This window comes from Anthonomus grandis, chromosome 2 (genome assembly GCF_022605725.1).
Source record: "Anthonomus grandis grandis chromosome 2, icAntGran1.3, whole genome shotgun sequence".
Taxonomy (NCBI): domain Eukaryota; kingdom Metazoa; phylum Arthropoda; class Insecta; order Coleoptera; family Curculionidae; genus Anthonomus; species Anthonomus grandis.
In genome coordinates this window covers 41,103,167-41,123,984 of record NC_065547.1, presented here as the reverse complement: position 1 = coordinate 41,123,984, position 20,818 = coordinate 41,103,167, and the positions used below count along the sequence as shown (strand labels likewise).

General features: G+C 31.8%; 2 protein-coding genes across 4 annotated transcripts in view; one reads left to right on the top strand and one right to left on the bottom strand.

The window, feature by feature from the left end:
• The window catches only part of LOC126748300 (uncharacterized), a 25,956-nt gene extending 10,913 nt beyond the window's left edge, over window positions 1-15,043 (top strand). The window contains exons 5-14 of one of the 3 annotated variants that reach the window (XM_050457444.1): window positions 727-802; window positions 856-1,088; window positions 1,144-1,213; window positions 1,267-1,465; window positions 4,906-5,345; window positions 7,702-8,234; window positions 12,705-13,176; window positions 13,229-13,385; window positions 13,443-13,565; window positions 14,858-15,043. In XM_050457444.1, the coding sequence (XP_050313401.1) occupies window positions 727-802; window positions 856-1,088; window positions 1,144-1,213; window positions 1,267-1,465; window positions 4,906-5,345; window positions 7,702-8,234; window positions 12,705-13,176; window positions 13,229-13,385; window positions 13,443-13,565; window positions 14,858-14,932 (2,378 nt within the window). In that variant the 3' untranslated portion in view covers window positions 14,933-15,043. Of the gene's footprint in view, window positions 1-726; window positions 803-855; window positions 1,089-1,143; window positions 1,214-1,266; window positions 1,466-4,905; window positions 5,346-7,701; window positions 8,235-12,704; window positions 13,177-13,228; window positions 13,386-13,438; window positions 13,566-14,857 lie in introns of all 3 variants that reach the window. The other 2 variants (XM_050457453.1, XM_050457436.1) reach the window with 2 other exon arrangements.
• Window positions 15,039-20,818, bottom strand: LOC126748445 (BLOC-1-related complex subunit 7). Its single transcript, XM_050457702.1, has 2 exons — window positions 20,602-20,818; window positions 15,039-15,395 (listed from the first exon to the last, which is right to left on the bottom strand). The coding sequence occupies exons 1-2, from the start codon at window positions 20,737-20,739 to the stop codon at window positions 15,216-15,218; spliced, it is 318 nt and encodes a 105-aa protein (XP_050313659.1). The 5' UTR covers window positions 20,740-20,818; the 3' UTR covers window positions 15,039-15,215.

The following is a 20,818-nucleotide window of genomic DNA, read 5'->3' as shown; positions in this document are numbered from 1 at the left end:
TCAAAACACTTGCTATGTTTAATGGTTATGATAAAATTATTGATAAGCTAATTAGAACACATAGGTTTAAAGTTAATCTTAAAAAACTCTACCGGATTTCAAAAAGATGAAAATAAGCAAACTTTCATTGCAATACTCTAGGCTTTGATAGGGATTTCAAAGACTTAGGTGAAGAGTGCATACTGAACCTATTGAAATAATTTTCAAGAGACCAATGAAAAGTTCGAGATCTATAAGATTAATTGCAGCGATTCTGATAAAAAGTAGTACAGAAAGTACACAGTACAATGAAGAAGATCAGATTTAAAGAACATGTAGCTTATCTAAAGTGTGTTAGAGTTGAAAAGTCAAGTTGGTCAAGAGTGGTTACTGAACCTTTTGAAACATTTTTCAAAAGACATCTGTTATCCTTAAATTGTATTAACTGCAAATGGTGTGCTACTAATGGAACTTTTCTTGTACCTTAAGTTATTGATTACATTAGTAAAACAGTATGAATACATCATTTAGGTTACGCCTAATTCTTAATCTTACCATACTTAATAAGGCTTTAAATCTTTTTTGCACCTTTTTAATCATAAGACCCATTACCTTTTCTGATTTTTCTAAAAACTATTAACATATTTAAATACATTCAGAAAGACTGTTTTTACTAAAAAGTTGCAATAGAAGCACAATCTGATACCTGTACATAATTTAATATAAAGTAATAATTTCCGTATAAAGGCCTTTACCTGACTGTTGAAGAAGACCCGTCGTTGAAGAAGAGTGATAATAGTAACGACATTACCGAAAAAAAATCGTAAGTAAACTTTTTAACTTAAAAATATCTATTTCAAAGTTGAAATGGACAAGTGTCTATTGTAGATTCAAACAAATGAAAAATATAATCAACTCGAACTTGTCAGAATTCGTCATGGCTATACAATGCGAGCTATGTCAAAAACCGTTCGATAACTACCTTCACTTTCGGCGTCATAATAAACTGCATATTAAGGCTGAGATGCACCAATGTTCTATGTGTCCGTTTTCTTGTACTAGCCTCACAGAGATGCAGAGACATTTATATGTACATCACGAAATAAATGGTAAGTTTTTAGGAATATTTATGAGTCATTTAATAATGTTGGTTTTTATTTTAAGCTCTACATAAAGTAATAATCAAGACAAGCATTTACAATGACTTGATAAATGATGGTACGCAACCAATCAGGTAAGAAACCTTTAGAGATAATAGTTGAGTTATATTTTAAATATGTTTTTTAGGGAAAAAATGAAAGAAGTAGAAACAATAAGCTGCCAGGCTTGTTGTAACGTATTTACTTCAATTCGGGACTATGTAGATCACGAATGTTCCAGTAAAAAAAAGTATTGCTGTGGAGATTGTTCCTTAACGTTCGCTACCATAGATCAGTTAGATTCCCATGGTTGTATTCCTACTGCTTGGAAAACTCAATTAAAACCGGTAAAAGAAATTTAAGTTTTTTAACAAAATTCCAAAGTACTTATATTTTGTGGAAATGCCTCAAATCAGTAATAACTATATTTTAGAACATCTACAGGAAAAATTGTAGATGCAGCTTTAATATTTAACTACCCCTGTAATTTTTTAAAATTTTTATTAAAGTTGTTAAATCTCGCATTTTACAGAATGAGGAACTTATGTATATTATATGAGAAAATTGCTAACCCCTAAATACACTTTCCAAGCACTAACCTAGAAAAAAAAACAGAAAAATTCACAGTGGTTATTAATATCGATTTATACGTTGTGAAACCTGAAGAAAAACAAAATTTATTAAACGTAAATTACTAAATTGATCAATCCAATTGGAATATGAAAGTTTGCCGATGACCAGGTACTCAATTAGGTGAAAATGTTTTCAAATTGATGTTCTTTTATTAATTCGACAAAAGCTTCTTATTTTAAAGTAATTTTTATCATTTTGAAGTAAATTGTACATTTTAGGACTAAAATAATGTATGCCTTAGATGACTAATGTTAGAGCTTTATTGGAAGTTTAATTTGCTTACTTTGTCAAGCTCTTGTTTTATTTAGTAAGATTTTTAAAATGGATCGAGTTTGTATATGAGAGCAAACTGTGAGTATATACATACATATATATATTAATCGAATATTAAGAATATTCTCACTAAAAAGCTGATGAGTGCCACACACTAATATTTTTTCTGTAAATACCTATTCATATCTTTATATATTGATCATGAAAAATTGAATTATTTCTATGGTTTATTTGCACTACTAAGTGAGTCTACTTGACTGTCGTGCAATAAGGAGATTTTATAGATAGCGCAACATATTATAGTTGTTGATTGACTGATAACATAATTAATTACATACACATTACTAAATAAAATACAGATGATCTTTTATGAGTGGGGTATTTTATAAAATACCCAGTTCAGACTGTTATATTGGACAAATCTGTAGACACCTAAAAAAAATTTTCGCTTTCCTACCTGGAAAGTGAAATTATCTAGATATGTCTAATACAATAATTTCAAGAAGGTCTTTCTAATGATCATCATACCATAAGTATTTAAAAGTTATTTAAGAAAAAATGCATCAGTTTGAGAGGTGTCCTTTAGGGACTAATAAAGAAAAATATTTTTTTTCTCGCAAGATATGCAAATCTGAGAGATTGCCCATATATTCTAGAATACCTTTTCAACTCGACAACATGAAAGGCAGATTCTCTAATATATGCTTGTTTACAAACCGTGCTCCTCAGGCTATTGACAACAAATTTTAACTTGATACTATATTTACTGATGCAGAGAAAGCCTTTGATAGGGTTAGTCCAAAGCGGCTATTGCAGAAATTAAGAGGATTTGCCTTCTCAATTAACCCACTAAATTTAATTCCCTTATCCATTTCTATCAGGCACTGTTACGTGAGAATAAAAGCATCGTTCTCGGATTCTTACATAGCATTATCAGGTGTCCTTCAGAATAGCAATATAGCACTCCTTTTATTCTCTATCTTTATTAACCATTTGCCTATCAGTATAAACGATTCAAGCTATCTCTTATTTGCTGATAACTTCAAGATTTTCAGGATGATCTCCCTAAAAAAACGAGAATATAAGTTGCAACAGAATGACTTAAACAATATGATGAATTGGTTTAAAAAAAATTTCATCACACAGTAGTAGACACGTCTTCTGAATCCAATTAGTAGCATATTGAAAATAATCAACTTTCAATTAGGGATAACTATTTGTATCTTGGAGTCAAACTGCAACTAAAAAGGTTTTATAATAATAATAAGTTTATTCAAATATTAAAGAAAAGTTACATAAAATAAGAAGGCAATGAATAAAAAAAGCCCTCAAAAGGTTACCCTTGTTCGTGGAAGATTTAGCGTAATCTAAAAAATTAAAAATTAATAAAGTAAGTAATTAAAACAACGAGAAATAACTAAATCAATAAAAGAAACAATTAAAAAAAAGTAAGTAGTAATATTATGTATAAAATTTTGAAAATGTCCAACTATTCATTTTTTAAGTTTTGCCTTTAATAAATAAATTTAATTTATTGTTAAAAAATCTGGGGGAAGTGAAGCATGAACTTTTGCGCTTTTATACATGTGATAACCTTGTCCTAGTGTAGTTTTAACTTTTGGTAAGCACCCACTCAACTTTTTAATTCGTGTTGCATGTATATACGCTATGGCATTTAATGTATTAAGTTTTTTAAATTGCCTTAATATTAGGGTTTAAAAATATATTGGCCTTAAATCCATAACTTTACATTCTTTAAAAGGAAAGTCAAAAGCATAATGGCGATCTTTACCTACAATTATTCTTAATATCCACTTTTGTATAAGTTCTAGTGGTCTAAAATGCATTCTTAGAGTTCCTCGCCAAACGAGAATGCCATATGTTAGATGTGGCTGAATTAAAGTTTATTACATGCTGAATATTATGGGTTTTAAGTTTTATTATCCGGAATTCAAAAACTTTTGGCAAATTCATCTAGAACATGGTGCACCTAGAAAAATTTCTGAAAAAATTCTTAGGATTTCTTTATTTTAAGCAAAATGACATATATCTGTCATATATCTATCGTACATATATCTGTCTGTATCAAATTATATTTCTATAATTTGAATACTGATCGCCTATACTAGTATGATGGTCAAATTTAATCTTCCAAAATTATGTAAGCTGGTATTATACACCACCTTTATGAATTGTATTTAGTATTATCTAATGGGATTAGTCTTATCTTTTTCTCCCAGATGTAATATTTTAATCACAATAATTCACAGTTTGGTTATTGTTGCTTTTTTTTCTCTTTTTTTTTACATGTAATTACCCTGTCAGGTGTTTCTAAAGTATTTTAAGTAAATAAATATTTAATAACGTTTGATCGTAATAAAACCGTTCTATTAGGTATATTTCTCCATTTGGCCAATGCCGTTGGTACTAAATATATTTTGCTATATTGTTTACAGGACCTAATTTATTGACAAAATGTCAAAAAACTTAGCTTTCATTACTTTTCACATTATATGTAAACACTGAAAAAAATCCGTTTAAAATTTGCTCACCATGATAACAGACTTCTTACTTTAAATTGCTGTAGTTCTCCTCAAAATTAAATCAATGTTATATTTCAGTTAAAATTATACTATGCTGAATTGAGAAACTATTGGACTCAATCCAACGACAAATATAATATTTTTGTAAGGTTTATTAAATTTACGAGACTATTTTTCAAAACAAAAGTAAAAACTATAAGTGAGGGTTTCATTAAACATATATATATATTTTTAAAAGCTACACGTGTTTCGCTACTATCGGAGCATCATCAGGCCTAGATCTACACCTAAACAGATCACATTACAACTCAATTTTTCAACTATTTTTCTTTTTACAGCCTCCTGATTTCCATATAGTTCATACCAATTCCGACGCGCCCACAATCACGGAAAACCCCGCTCCAAAACCGAATTTCCAATGTGCTAAATGCACGGGAGATTTTGACAGTGAAAACGAACTTTCGAGCCACGTTTGTGATAAACCTATTGAACCCGAATACCATTTACCCGTTATCACTGCCATTAAGAGCGAATATGAGCTAGAAAACAGTCCAACAAAAGTCGACAAAGTAGGCGCAGAAGAAAATATTGTGTCCAGTTCCACAAGTGTAGATGTGCGAATGTCGGATAAAGCGTCGGTAGCTGAAGGCGAAGAAAGTTTTGTCTGTAAATGCTGTCAATATTTAGCAAAAAGTCAAGATAGCTTAACCCTTCATATAAAGCAATGCATGAAAAGCTGGAAATGCCCTTATGATTTCTTTGCGACCGATCAATCTAAGTAAGTACCTAGCTAGGCTATATAGCTATAAATCGTCGCTAAATTATATTTACTTAATATGCTTTATAATAACTCAATTTAAAAAATATGAAGGTATTTGTTCAACGTTAGTCACTCATAAAAATAAATAATATGCTACTTTATTGTAACAGAAATATATAATACATACAGTGTGTATCAGCCAAATGGAATAAATTAGCTAATAAATAGATGGGAGCGTGTTGGAAAAAACGCTCGAACACGTCGATTGGTTTTTATAGTTATAGTTGCGCATTTTTTTTCATAAAAACTTTTTATACAGGCTGTATCAGATAACGGTGGTCAATACCAACTTGCTTAGTTCAAGCATAACACCCTGTATGTTAATTAATGTTTAGATTCCTCAGATCATTTTAGACATATTTTGTATACAATGTCCTATACCTATCTTTGACTGTTTCGGAAATATTAAGTAAAATTCAAAAAATAACATTTAGAAAAGAAAATTATTTATTTTTCAAGATTCTCTACAACTTACTTAATACTTCTTGCCCATTTAGGTAATGATAAAGCAAGCAAAAACTAATTCAGCATTCCTTTTTATTGATATGAGAATAAAAAAAACTAATAATTGTTGTTTGCTTTGGTTTAAAATGCCAGACTTAATGTTGACTCATGTTGCATGACAGAAGTAGTCGTCAGTCGTTTGAATTTCATTAACTACAAGCCAGAAAAATGGTTCATTTAACAGAAATGCACAAAATAACAATTCTACAGATGATTGGCTATGGAGATAATACACGGACGCAAATGGAAGTAGCTCGCTTATTTCACGAAAAATTTCCAAATTTGCCGCCTTTAACCCAAGGGACAATTAGTAAAATAGAAAAGCAATTCCGCGAGCTGGGCCATGTTAGGCAGGTTAAAAAAGCAGCTGCCAATGCAATAAGTGAGGATACCAAATTGGCTGTTATGCTTGAGTTTGAGGAACACCCACATACATCTACTCGGAAAGCAGCCCCAGTACTCGATATTAGCTATTCATCAGTTATTAGAATATTAAAAGAAAACAAAATGCATCCCTATAAAATTATACCCACCCGGGAGCTCAGGGAATACGATTTTGACAGGAGAATGTATTTTTGTGAACAAGTGATGGCAATGTTAGACAGCAATGTGATCCAATTAGAACATGTTATGTTTTCTGATGAGTGCACCTTTACTCTTCACGGTCATGCCAATCGTCAAAATTGCCGCTATTGGTCCAGGGAATATCCTCGCTGGACGAGAGAAGACAATACTCAATACCCTGAAGAGGTTAACGTGTGGGCAGGAATTATTGAAGATCAGATCATAGGTCCCTTTTTTATTGAGAAAAATTTGAATGGCGATAATTATTTAGAATTGCTTCAAAATAATGTAGTGCCAACGTTGGCCAACTTGTATCCTGATCCAGAAAACCCACAAATTCCAGCGAATATGATATGGGTTCAACAAGATGGAGCACCACCCCACTACCAAATAAATGTCCGGCAGTACCTCAACCACATATATTTCCAGATTGGTGGATAGGGAGGCGAGGATCGATGGAATGGCCAGCACGGTCTCCCGATCTGACGCCATTAGACTTTTTCTTATAGGGATATGTGACAACTATTGTATACAAAACTAAACCCACTGACTTAGCTGCCTTACGAAGACGAATAACCCTGGCTAGATTGATCACACCTGAGATGTTGAGTAACGTTAGAAGAAATTTCTATTTACGGGTAGGGTGTTGCCAAGACGTTTGTGCCGAGCATTTTGAACATCTCCTACATTGACATTATTGCTTAGATTTGTATTATGTATAAGTTTTTGAATATGTTGTAACAATTTTCGGCAAATAAATAATTTTCTTTTCTAAATGTTATTTTTTGAATTTTACTTAATATTTCCGAAACAGTCAAAGATACCAAAAATGTACACTTTTATAAAAGGTAAAAACACAAAATCTACAGCATCACAGAAACATTTGATAAAATGACAAAGGTTAATGGATGAATTTTTCGAGTTCAAAATGTACATCTGGTGTAAAATTAAAATAAACGTTTATTCAACTATCGTGTGTTGCTTGGCTAGTTTTAGTAGACGGTTCTTCAGACCATATACTGGCCTAATTTTTGTTTGGTGACTTGACGTTTAAAAACTGTTTGCAGTTCGGTCAGCGTTTTTATGGTATTTCAATCCAATACAATCCCAAAAAAAGCCGAAACAATTTCGATACTCAAACTGATTTAAATGCTCGTTTTTTATGGTGTTTTTAAAATCTAGTCTGATTTGAAATCTTTATGAAAACGTAGTATATTGTAAGATTATTTTAAATGTTTATTTTCAGAGATCTAGAAATACATCTATCCTTGGCCCACAACAAAATAGGCTTTGCGTGTCCCTATTGTAATTTTCTCAGTTACGACCAATTAAAAATAGTATCACATTACGCTTCAATACATGCACCCCCTTTGAACCCAGAAGACTCGGAATTATCAGAAACTGCCAAGCAAGTGCTTAAAGATCAACCGTCTGATGCCAAACAGCCAGAAACTAGTCGAAATACTCCTGAAAAAAATAGCATGTCATATACTACAGAACCGCCTCCACTCGTTCCATTTGAAAAGGAGGCCTTTAGCAGTAAGGAACGAGAAATAATTGCGTTAGATTCCGATTCGGAAGATGAATTTATCGAGACACCCTCGCACAATAACATAAATACTGGTCATATAAACGAAATTGTTAATATTGATGCTGTGGAGGCATCGCGGTTGATTTCGCAAGGAGTTCCCGTTGTTAAGGCGGCAACGTTGATGTCCGAGTCTCCAATGATTTGGCTGGAAACCGACAATAGTGACAGTAATGAGAGTAATATTCATGGTAAGTGATGATATTTTTTATGAAAAACTGGTGATTTAACAATGAAAACATTTAAGATCATATTAACTTCAAATTCAAAAGAATGTGTTCATCATATATATAATTACAGACTTATAGTATAGTTAAATAATAAAGATTTGATCAGTGATGAACGCGAACAGTACAGCGATTATATAAAACCGATGACATAAGGCACTGCACTGCCTGCAGTTTTGATCTATCTTGAGAATTTATCCTGACCAACATTTTTAACTTCTTTTGGTAATTTATTCCAGTAGTGAGATGCAATATATTGGAAAGATTTTTGCTAACAGGCATATTTATGTTTGGCTATTTTAAAGTTTGACATATTTCGAGTATTATAGTTATGGCAAAAAGTGTTGAAAAGATTATTTAAATATTTTCGTTGGGTATTTTTAAGAACGCCAGATAGATAAAATGAAATATATGACCTTTTATACGGTTTTCCATGTTTAAAATTATGATTTAGATAAGGGGTAGCATGTGACCTGAAAGGTATATTAAATGCAAATCTCATGCAAGAGTTCTGTAATTTCTGTTTTTATCAGAGAGATTTAGCGTGACGTAGTTTCTGTACACAACATCCCTGTAGTCAATAAAAGACAATACAAGGCTCTCACACAGATTATGTTTTATATGGCAAAAAATTTTTAATACTGTAAAAATTTTTCAATCTCATACAGAGCAAGCGAAGTTTCAGTTCCAGTTATGTGCTGCTCAACTTATTTTTATGCTTTAATTGTAAAGAGGTTCTCGGATCCCATAGAGATTTTCTGGCATAAATGAACTAAAATCAATATTTCGTTAACTAATATTTCGTTAACTATACTTGGGTTAACGAACAGATGGAGTGGTCACGTGATCGTTCTGCGCCGGAGGTGTGGCCTAGAGCCTCGATAGGGTTTATGACTTGGGGTTTTATTTAATTTTATTAGTCAAGCGGCTTTAGATCGTTTTGGTTGAATTTTCTGCTATTCGAATATTTGAATCTTCGCAATATTGAAAAGTTGAAATTGTGTTTATTTTTTTGTTAATTTGTTTGTTAACAAATAATGGTTGACGCGCCACGTACACCCCCATCGTCACCCCCGAAGAAAAGAGTACGAAAACATTTGACCATTGCTGAAAAGGAAGTGATTATGAACATATATAAAACATGTGATAACGAGCATCCAGCATACAACAAAGTGCAAAAAGTCCAGTTTACAGCAGAAGCAGCAGGTAATAAATATTTTTAATATACAGTCTGTCCCAGGATGAGCGAATTTATACGTGAAAATGACAAAAAATGTTGTGGTTAAAATTTGACCGTTTGGCATCCAGCCCTGCTTGATTAAAAAAAGCTTGCCTTGATACGAACATTTTTTAAATTTTATAATAATAATTTTATCCCTTTTCGGTAAACCCCAATATATTAACATAACCTTGCATAACAAAATACTTAACTAAAAGGGATTATATCATATTATATCATTACCTGGCACAACCTCAAAATCGGTTTGTATCCGTTTCACAGGCGACCGTATTATATTTAAAAAAAAGCTGCTTACAAAGCAAAGCTGTACGGTAAAATAATTTAAAATAAGTAGGCATAATTCCCCTCGTCTAAATCTGCCAAGGTTGCATCGATGGGCGGGCCTATATTTCGCGCACATCATTTACTCCATCTGTTCGGTAATCCGACTTTAATTTCCCGTGTTTTTGGCTTACATTTTTGCCATCGCCTATTAATACTACAAAATAAATAAACAAAGAGATCTGTAACTAATAAAAGCTATAACATAAACTAAATTGGTACTAGCTAAAAAACTGACAAAAAGATAAAATAATAACAATTAATATTATATATACATGCTAAAAGTTAAAATATTGTCCTCATTGGTGCAAAGCTCGAAGGTAAGTCCCTGGTTCTCCTTCTCCTCCATACGTACTTGGGCACATTGGGAGTTCCAAATAATTTTGGGACTGACTATTAATTAAAAAACCACAATTACCACATTTAAAATATGTGGAACCCGGGGTCGAACCCAAATTCGACATTCTAAAGAAAATGGTACAAAATAACAATTAATAAAAAAAAAATTAACAAAAGAATTTCAGGCCTCTCATAGGCTGATAGCAATCACGTGGTCCCAACGGATCCGTAATTACGTATCAATGTGGATTCAGGCTGAATTATTAAACTGAATCGTTGGGACCACGTGATTGCTATCAGCCAATAAAAGACCCGATTTTGGGTTTCTTATTGGCTGATAGCAATCATGTGGTCCCAACGGATCTGTAATTACATATTAATATGGATTCAGGCTCAGGCTCACGTTACTAAGGTGTCCCAGCAATTCGAATTCTTTTCACCAATTTCTGTATTGCGCTCCGACAAAGTGCTTTACGATGACTCAAGAATGTTCGAGTTTTACGAACCGTCTCTGCCAAGTTGTCACCATTTTTATAGTGAATTTTTAACAATTTCAATTCGTTGTTAAAGCAAGTATCGTTCCATTTTTATTAATGACGTAGCTTCTACTTGTCAAATGTCAAAAAATAACAGGTTCAAAAGTGACATCTACCGAAATAGCGGGTTACTCAAAATAATACCTCTTTTTGGCAAACCCTTTTAGTAGTTACTGTTAAATTTAATATCATGGATGGAGATTGGTAAACTTCTAAATAATTGCCATTCGAAAAATATATGTTGCAAGATCCCCGCCTCTCCGGAATTTATATATATGAAATATCAAGCTCGGAAGACCTTCAAAACCTATGGCATTAGACTAGAGGAAACAATCTCTGTAGACTAGAGTAGGCCCTTCTTCTTCATATCGGATTCCCAATTTCATAGCTAACGATTGTGCATTTATTCTGTGTAACCCCTTATTTCATCTTTGAAACCTAATCCTTAAAACCAGTTCATTTTCAACATTGAAAATTATGGTCCAATATCCAGATATACTATCTACGGTCACATCAGGTATATTGTATATCTAGGTATATAATTTTTGAGCTTATTATTTAAAATTCCATATTTCCTCATGTTAAATTGAAACTATCAACGTGGTTTCTTTACCAAAAGATCATGTATCTTTATAATCAATATTTGTACCTTGTTCAAATAGTACCTTTGAACCACTACATCTTACGGGAAAAGTTGAAGAAGCTGTTTAATTTTCTTGAAGAGCTTACTGCTTTGTTATCTCATTGATATCGTCAACATTTTGTTGAAATTGCACTTATTTATGTCTAGCTCTAGAGTCTTACAGGGGTCCCATCTAGGTCCACTATACTATTCAATCTGTATGCCAATAACCTGATTTCAAGTATCTCTTGCTGCAAAGAAATATCAGAGTTATGAGATGTGTCAATTGTGAATGAGTGTGTTTACTATTTTCGCATACTACGTTTTAAATTTCAGCCATTTCTCTACCTACATTTATAAAATCCCTATTACATTAATCAAACATCTTTATGTCATTCAAAAATTCGTCACTATCATTCTTTATACTAATTTTTGAGTAAAAATGACTGCCTGTATTAAACTTGTTGGTTCAGCTACAAGTTCATATAAATGTTTTATGTCATTTTTATTTTCATTTAATGTATCTGCCTACTATTTGGCTTTGGTGTTGACATATTTTTATATATTTTATAGGTATTCTTTAACTTAACATTGTCCTTATTTTTTTTAAATTTTGTCTTAAGTTTATCTCTTTGTTTAATCGAGTCTATTATAGCAATCGTTATTCAAGGGTTTAATTTATGTTGTATTAAATATAGTTAAAGTTTAACAATTATTCAAATTATTACAACAGGCATAGTAAGAACATTAACACTATCATACTCTATCTCTATCACAGGCTCCCTAGAACCATACGAGGCTTTGACTACTATACTTTGTACTAAGAACTGGACACTTCTTTAATGTTATATAAATTGTACCTTTTATCCTTTTTAAGGAATACTTGGAAAGCAGTTTTCATTTTCTCTGACTGATGATTCTGAATATTGTTCTCGTTGCGTTAAATAGTTGCATTGCCTTCTAAGTGTTTGAGTATAGATTATCGTTGATTGGGGCTGCTTTGTTGCTTGCATTTAATTACTGATTCTGTATGAAAGTTTAGGTTTTAATGTCTAATAATTTAACTGTTTTATATATATTTCTAGCCATTACACTCACATCTTGAGTTGTATAAACACATATATAGCGTTATGTTTTTTTGGGATTGGAATTCTATAGTATTTTGGAATTATAGATATTTAATACAGGGTTTTTAATATGTCGTTAATTACTAATGCATACGAGATATCGTTCTTTTTAGATATCCTTTTATCCTGGATATATACTCTAAAAAAAAGTGTCAAAGAGTTACATGGTTCATATACTATCCGCAGCTTAGGCGGGCAACTAAAATGTTCTATTTTCTAAATAACCTTTAATACTTATAACTATTTCAGAAATTCCTTCTACATCGAGATCTTCTCAGGACGGCCACGTCAATAGCAAAATTACTGAAATAGCAATCCCAGATTCCAGCACTCAAGATTCTCTTTGTATTGAAGGTTTTGTTATAAGTGATGATGATGATGATTATGATGACAAGACTCCCGAAAAATCACGACAAAGTTCCTCATCTAACACAAATAAGACACCTACAAAAGTATTAGTTGTAAATACAGAAGAACATGATGTGCTTAAAAGTTTTATAGTGTCGGATAAAGCTGAAAAAGAAGGGAACTCAGCAAATCAAAAAACTCCAATAAGTTTTAAACTTGGCGAAGCCGGTATATCTTTAACATACGTCGCCAAAAAGGATGTAAACGCAAGTGTTGCTTCTGAAGTAAGCACAGTAGAAAGCGGTAAAGAAGATGATACTTTAGTCATTTTATCTGATGAAGACGAAGATCCTGTTACAGCTACCGCAAAAAAGTAAGTAAACGTCTTTCGCTTATCGGCCATCAAATTGAACTGTACGTTTTAGAGTTAAACCAACTACCCCAACAGCCTCGGCAACGGATAGCAACCACATTCATGGTTATCGGTTATTTCATGCCCTGGCATTGGATAATTGGGAATCAATCCAGACTGAGGGAACTGAGCAAACTCGAAACCAAATCATTGTAGAAATGTGGAGGCAAGTTGTGGTAACAACTTGAAAACGTTCATTGTAAAACTAAGGTATTTTTTATAGAAAGCTTTCGGAAAAAGAAAGACGTTCGTATGTAGAGGAGGCACGGTTTATGCGGGCACGGTTAATTCGGCCTCAAAAACCACGACCAAAAAAATCTAAATTGTCCGACAACAGTAAGAAAACTAAGGTAAGTACAATTTATCAACGAAATTTTGCCCAATTTCTCAATTTTTATAAAAGAGTTACTTGGTTATCCTCTTAAATGGGTCTAAAAATTCATCCTTTTTGCAACCTTTGATTTTTCTTTTCCCAACACATGCTAACTAATGTACCTATTAGACTTTAGTCTAATATAGATAACTTTGGTAAAATCAAATCGTTAATTCAATTTATACGCAAAAAGATCGATCTCTAATTAAATTATCGCGATAATCTCCTATTGATCTAAGATCCCACCATACTATGACCTTCACCCATCACTTTACGAGTTAAAACATATTTTTTTATAATAAAGTTTAAGATATCTACAATGATTACATTCCGCAAAGGTTGCCTGAAAAATCATGTGCAAAGTATAATTAATTAATGATCAAATAATTATTTTTTTAACAACATTGCACTCATACATGACAACCGCAAAATCCTGGTCGTCCAGGATTTTTGAAAGTCAACAGGCGACAAAGAAATCCGAGAATTTATTATCTACAACTTTTCCATTATAGATTTTTTTCTTTGACGTCAACTTTCGCCGCAAATCGAAAAGGTACAATTTTTCACCCCTTTTCACCCCCCCAAAACTTTACTTCCCTTAACCTGCTCCTGCATGAATTTTTTTCTCGTTCCTGATACCCCCCAAACCTTTTCCCGTCGTTAGTTTCCGGATAACATTTTTTTCCTTTTTTGCTTAAAATTGGTACAATTCGCCTGGACTAATTGTCAACAACTTTTCTATATAAAATCTATCTTTAACTAATTTTTTGGAAAGTGTCAAATGTCTGGTTTTGCTTTTATACGCTTCAAATGGTTTTTGCATCATTAAGTGATTAGGTTGATATTTTCATTAAGGGAAAAATTAATACAGTTCAAGAATTCGTGGCTAGCATGTATGGTATAAAGAACTGCAATAGAGTGGACAAAGCAAGACGTGGAATTTTTTTGAGAAGTTATTCTACAAAAGAAGATTGCATAATTATTATGTAATGATACAAATTTACATCAGACGCTAGTTCTACCTATGCTACTAGGATTGATATCTTGACTTAATCCTTTAGGTTTTGCAAGAAATGTATTGAATAATTTTTCTTTTTGTAAACGTTCATTTCCTCAAAAGATTTCCAAATATTAACATATATTATACAACTTTTTAAAACAACAAACTTTGTTCAACTAACGAACAAACCTTCAAACGAACAAAATTTGTTCTAACTCTTCAGAAAGATTTTGACAGTGTACCTTTTATTTATTTTTTATCATTTTTAGGGAGAGGAAAGCAGAACAGAAGTTTTATCTGACACTAAATTGGCTGTTCCTTATGAGTGTGTAATATTAGATTAAAATGATCATTTTTTGTATTTGGATTATTGATTTTATTTTGTTTGATTGGCATAATTTAGAATTAAGATTAGGAAGTTTTTTGTTAATTTAATAAAACTATATGCAGTAATATCTCAAATGTCTTTTATTTTATTTCAATCTACACTTCAGTTATTTCGTGAGAGATTTTCGAGCTGTTATTAAGAACATACAACTGTAAGAAAACTTCCAAAATATTATATAGATATATTTCACTCTTCTAGTAGTACAAAAAGTAGTCACGAACTATCACTTATAATCCAAATCATCTTTGCATCGCCTGGACTTGCTCCTTAACCTCTTCGATTTGTGCTGCTCGTCTGTGCAACACGTCCTGTTGAACTCCTAAATGTGCGCACAGTAGTTGCAATCTTTTAAGATTGTTTTCAGAGTTTTCGATTAGTTGTTCTTGCACGGCAAAATTCCGAGAGGAGTGCATAAGGATCTGAATTAAAAAAATTAGTTACTTAAGTGACACACGAGAGAGAGGTTTTCAGAATTTAAATTGATTATTCATGTCTTACACATCAAGGTATTTAGAGATGTCAGGGTAAACAAATTTAAAAAAATACGCATTTTCTTTTTACATCAATTAAAAATTTAATTATATTATGAGTAATGCTAAAAAGTAATAAATACTCTAACGAGAAATAAAATTACATTATATAAAAAGATACTTTCACGATGATTTAAACTTCAATTGAAAGATTAAAATAGTTAATATAAAAAAAATAAAACATGCCTAAAAAAAAAAGAAGTAGCAAGATAATTAAATTTGGATTCACAACAAAGCTTAACTATTAATTTAAATTCATTTATTGCTCTTTTGATTAGGTACATAAAATAATATAAGGTCGTCGATTCAAGAATAATACTAAAATTAAGATATTTACAAAGCTTAAAATTAAAATGGTTAGAGGTAAGTAAAATAAAAATATGAAGTCAGACACGCCACTTAACATTAACCCCAGAAACCAGTTATATATTAAAAAAAAAAACTTGCTGTTGTGCGCTCTTATCGTGCGGGTGCATCGGATTATCAACGACAAACTTTTGTAGTTACGTTTCATTTCAATTTGCGCAACAACGTTTTTTAACTACAACGCGTCAGATAAACGAAACAGATATATGCAGCGTTAATGTATCAAAAGAAGATAAAATGATAAATGTCAGTAGTTCTAAAACAATTACTTTCATAACAAACATGCCTGTCTCGTTTCGATTGACGGATGACATTATTTGTCACAAGATAATTTAAATTTCAAATTACGGAAAAGAAAAAAAGCTTTTTTGTGGATTTCTAAATCCTCAAGCCAAAAAAATGGTACTTAATGTTATTAATTACTTCGAGAACGAAAAAGAAAATAAAGGGTTGCCTAAGAATGTACAAGAAGAAGTAGCTAAAGCGCTTGGAATTAGTTTAAGAATGGTGCAAAAGGTTGTATATGAAAACAAGAACAATCTTATTCCCAAGAAACAAAAAAAGTGTAAAAGGAAGAAGACTGAAGATTTAAGTGAATGTGTAAAAATGGAAGTAAGGGATAGGATTTATGAACTATATAGGTTAAAAACAAATATAACGCTGCCATTTCTGAGGGATGTTTTAAAGCAACGCGGCACTTTGGAAATTGGACTTTCTGCTTTATCAAAATTAATTAAAAGCATAGGTTTTCGCTATAAAAAAGACTGCAATAGAAAATATTTGTGTGAACTACCAAATATTGTAAGCCAACGAATAGGATTTTTAAGACAATAAACACAAAATGAAAAATCAAAGTTAAGGAAAGTGGTATTCTTAGATGAAAATTCTTAGATTTTCAAACGGGAGTGGAATAAAATTTTGGCAAGATGAATCTGTGAAAAGCGTGAAAAGAAAAAAAGGATGTGGTCAGGGAAAAAGATTTATTATTTTACATGCCGGGTCTTCAACGGAATTCGTTCCAGGTGCAAGTTTAATTTTTTCTTCTAAGTCTAAAAGGATGGATTATCATATGAATTCCGAAATGTTTGAAAAATTGTTAAAGGAACAGTTAATACCGAACTTGCAAGAACCTTCCTTAGTAGTATTAGACAATGCGTCGTATCATTCAAGAATTTTGAATAAACAACCAAATGGAAGTTGGAGAAAAAGCGAAATTTATGAATGGTTACTAAAAGAAAATCAGAATCCCTTGCCATATATGCCAAAATCTGAACTTCTTTCAATTGCAAAATCGCTGAAAAGACCAAAAATATATGCTGTTGACGAAATAATACGTGAATATGGCCATGAAGTTTTAAGATTGCAACCATACCATTGTCAGTTTAATGCCATTGAGCTTATATGGGCAGGGTTAAAATCTTATTATGAGAAGCATGTGGGTGCTGGTCTTAGATCTGACCAGGTTGAAGCTGTTTGGAATGAGGCATTGAATCACATCACAAAGGAGTATTGGCGGAAATCAGTGGATCACACAGAAAACATTATTAGAACCTGGTGGAAGAGAGAAAAAGTACTCGATATCCAAGTTGAACTATTGATCATTGATCCATTTGAAGAAAATTCGGAAAATGACGAAGAGTTTTCCGACTCTGTTAGTGATAATGATAGTTATAATTAGTTTCTTTTTTTAGTCAAATTTGTTACTTCATTTTTACACATTCACTTAAATCTTCAGTCTTCGGCTTCTTCCTTTTACACTTTGTTTCCTGCTTGGAAATAAGATTGTTCTTGTTTTCATATACAACCTTTTGCACCATTCTTAAACTAATTCCAAGCGCTTTAGCTACTTCTTCTTGTACATTCTAAGCAATCCCTTATTTTCTTTATCGTTATTAAAATAATTAGTTTTCTTTTTGCATTTCGTTTATTATTTAGGTATGATTAAAAAGTACAAAAAAAAAATTTTTTAAACAAAGCTAAGTAAATAAATTGGTGAATGCCCTGGGAGATAGAAATGCCCGCCGCATTCACCAGTTTTTTTTTAGTTATTTTTTATCTTTTTTTAATTTTTAACTGATATAAAAGAAAAGATAACACAACTTTTTTAATTTTCTGTGCATCAACGCATAGATTGGGTCGAACGACAAATAATAAATCATAAAATTAAAATGTCATTTTAAAAGTGAGATTGTAACATGAACTTGCCTTTAAACAAAGAAAGTAGTTTTTTGGTCTCTGACTGCACTGCATCACACACAATACAAATTAATTGTTTGTCATTATACCAAAATGTATAGTTTCCCAATAATTATTACAAAAAAACACAATCACACATAAACAAAGAAGAAGACAAGATCAAATAATCGTTAAAAATTAGACGCTGTGCCCTGAAATCGACAAATTAGTATGTTATGCACATACATAGGGTCATGCTAAATCGTATACTAATTTCTCAAAAATTTAGGTAACAACTATTTTTAAATGAAATATGTACAATTTTAACAAATGCCTAGGGAGGCATTTTTGCTCTCATAAAAAAATATAAAATGCTTAGATTTAGATATTATTGCGTAAAGAAAAATTGTTATTGAGAATTCCGTCTATTTCGGACAATTTTTCAAAAAAGAAAAGTAAATATTACGTCTGGCAACTTAGCAGAATATCGGGGATTGTAGGCATATACCGATGAGGCGTATACCCAACAGGCTTTATACTTATGGGCTTTTTCACGTCATGAAAGGAAATAACCAACGTATGTTTTACATGTCGAATCTCGGATACGTAGTATTCCGCAGACATTTTTACGGCGTTAAAGGCATCACGTCAGTTAATAATTATGATCTAAGGTGTATACGCGGCTTTAATATGTCACATGACGGCGTTCAATGTATTGTCAAACTCTCAAGGAAATTACATTTTAGCAGTCACTGATTTTTCAGTTTGATTTGTATTACGTGGTGACCTTTGAACCCGCACGATAAGAGCGAAGGCGACTAGAATTCTATAGCAATACGGACAGTTAAGCCAAACAGATTAAGATTACCCGAATGAGTTATGTATTCACCCATTGAATAAAAAGGGTGCTGAACAAAAAACTTTTATCTTCTTAATTTCATCGGTAATGCATTGTATATTTTGACACTCCTATAATAGGGTCATTTCATCCTATTCATATACAATGATTGCATTGATATATTTGTGTTCTGTGATTGCATCGATATTTAGGGGCATATCATTATTAATTATTTCCGAAATCTGCCTTTTGTTTTAAAAATGAATTATCAATTTCCATTTAATTGATTGAATCTCTTACCAAGGAGAAAGGGCTTTAGTGATGATATTTGAAAGTGGATATCTTAGGTAACTGACTCTATCCAGGCAATGCTTTAACCTTCTATGAAGGATAGATTTTTTTTCCTGTCTATGGTGTTGAATACTCATGTATAATAATGTAGATATATTAATTTTCATATAAGTCAATATTTATAATATAAAAAGTGCTCCAAAGGCAGTATTGCAATGAATCTACCTGCTCTTGTCAATTGGATTCATATGTTTATACCCAAAATTTTTCTTATCTGTATGTGTATTAACATTAAATAGGTGCATTAATAGACATTAACACTTAGACAATATTTATTTAAACAAGAAAATATTAAATTATATTTCAAGTACTCATCAAAGGAATAAACGGAGTTACATAACAATATTTCCCAGACTTAACTCTTATGTTGCTTAAATGGTAAGCCTTTTATACTTTTCGGTAGTGCATTAAATAAATAAAAATTTTATTGACCAATCGAATGGAGTAATGTGGGACATGGCTTTCTTTGATATCGGTTTTAGATTTAGAAGATAGGTAGGTATTATATGACTGTTTCATTATATTGTTGTACCTATTTATTATGTTTCTATGACTATATATTATTTGGTACATTAAGGTCTGCAATGTACATTATAAATAAATAAAGTATTCAATATACTAGTGATGATATGAAAATTCACCTTCAATAAATTAACCCCAAATATCTGTTGAACAACAAGTGTGTTGAATTACAGGGTGTTAATAAAGTATGTAGACAAACCTTAACAATTGAATCCTTAGTCAATTTGAAGATGAAATGTTGATAAGAACATGGATCTGCAATGACTTTGTTTTCAATCTAGAGGATATTGGCACTAAGAGTGAACAATGGATATTCCATATTTGTTATTATTGTAATATTTTTCCCAAAATACAGGATATTACTATTTTCATCCACTTTCATATTGAGCCTCAGCAACTTGTATAACAACATGCAATATCAATCATAGGTTATACCAACTGTTATGTATATTAGAATGTATTGCAACCGACATTATAAATATGTTGCATTATTCGGGATGTTAGTTGCATTTCTTTAGAGACAGTGCTTGTGCTTGAATGCCAAGCTGTTAGGGAGCCAAGTTCATATGAACATTTCATTTTCAAATTGACCAAGATTGAATGGTTAAAGTTTGCCTAGATATTTTATTAATGATACCAGCAGTAAAAGCTCAAAGACTAAATACACAGCCACCTGCTGTAGATTTGGTTACCCTAATTTTGAACATATAGAAGAGATCTTTTCAATCAAGAAATTGGTTATATTATATATTATTGGATAACAGAGAGGGAGTTTGAGGTAAGTTACACAAGAAGGCTGTAAAACATTGTCTTATGTGTCCTCAGTTAAGTTTTTTTACTTACTTCTTGGCTTTTTGATCCTCTGGTAATCTGTCGGGCGACTGCAGCGATATTATTAACGTTCACCTGTACCCTGTCGGCCAGGCGCGTTTTTGAATCCTGGAACAAAGAACGGGCTGATGTACTGCTTGCCGAAGCCATTTCTTTTCTTTCGAAAAAATATTTTACTTTGCCTTTTAAATTTTAAAAAAATTTGACAGAAATAAAAGAAATATAAATA

Excerpts from the sequence above, each read along its gene's own strand:
- LOC126748445 (XM_050457702.1), bottom strand. The coding sequence starts at position 20,739 with ATGGCTTCGGCAAGCAGTACATCAGCCCGTTCTTTGTTCCAGGATTCA. Across the intron at positions 15,396-20,601 it reads GAGGATCAAAAAGCCAAGAA|ATCCTTATGCACTCCTCTCG; the intron begins GTAAGTAAAAAA and ends TTTTTAATTCAG.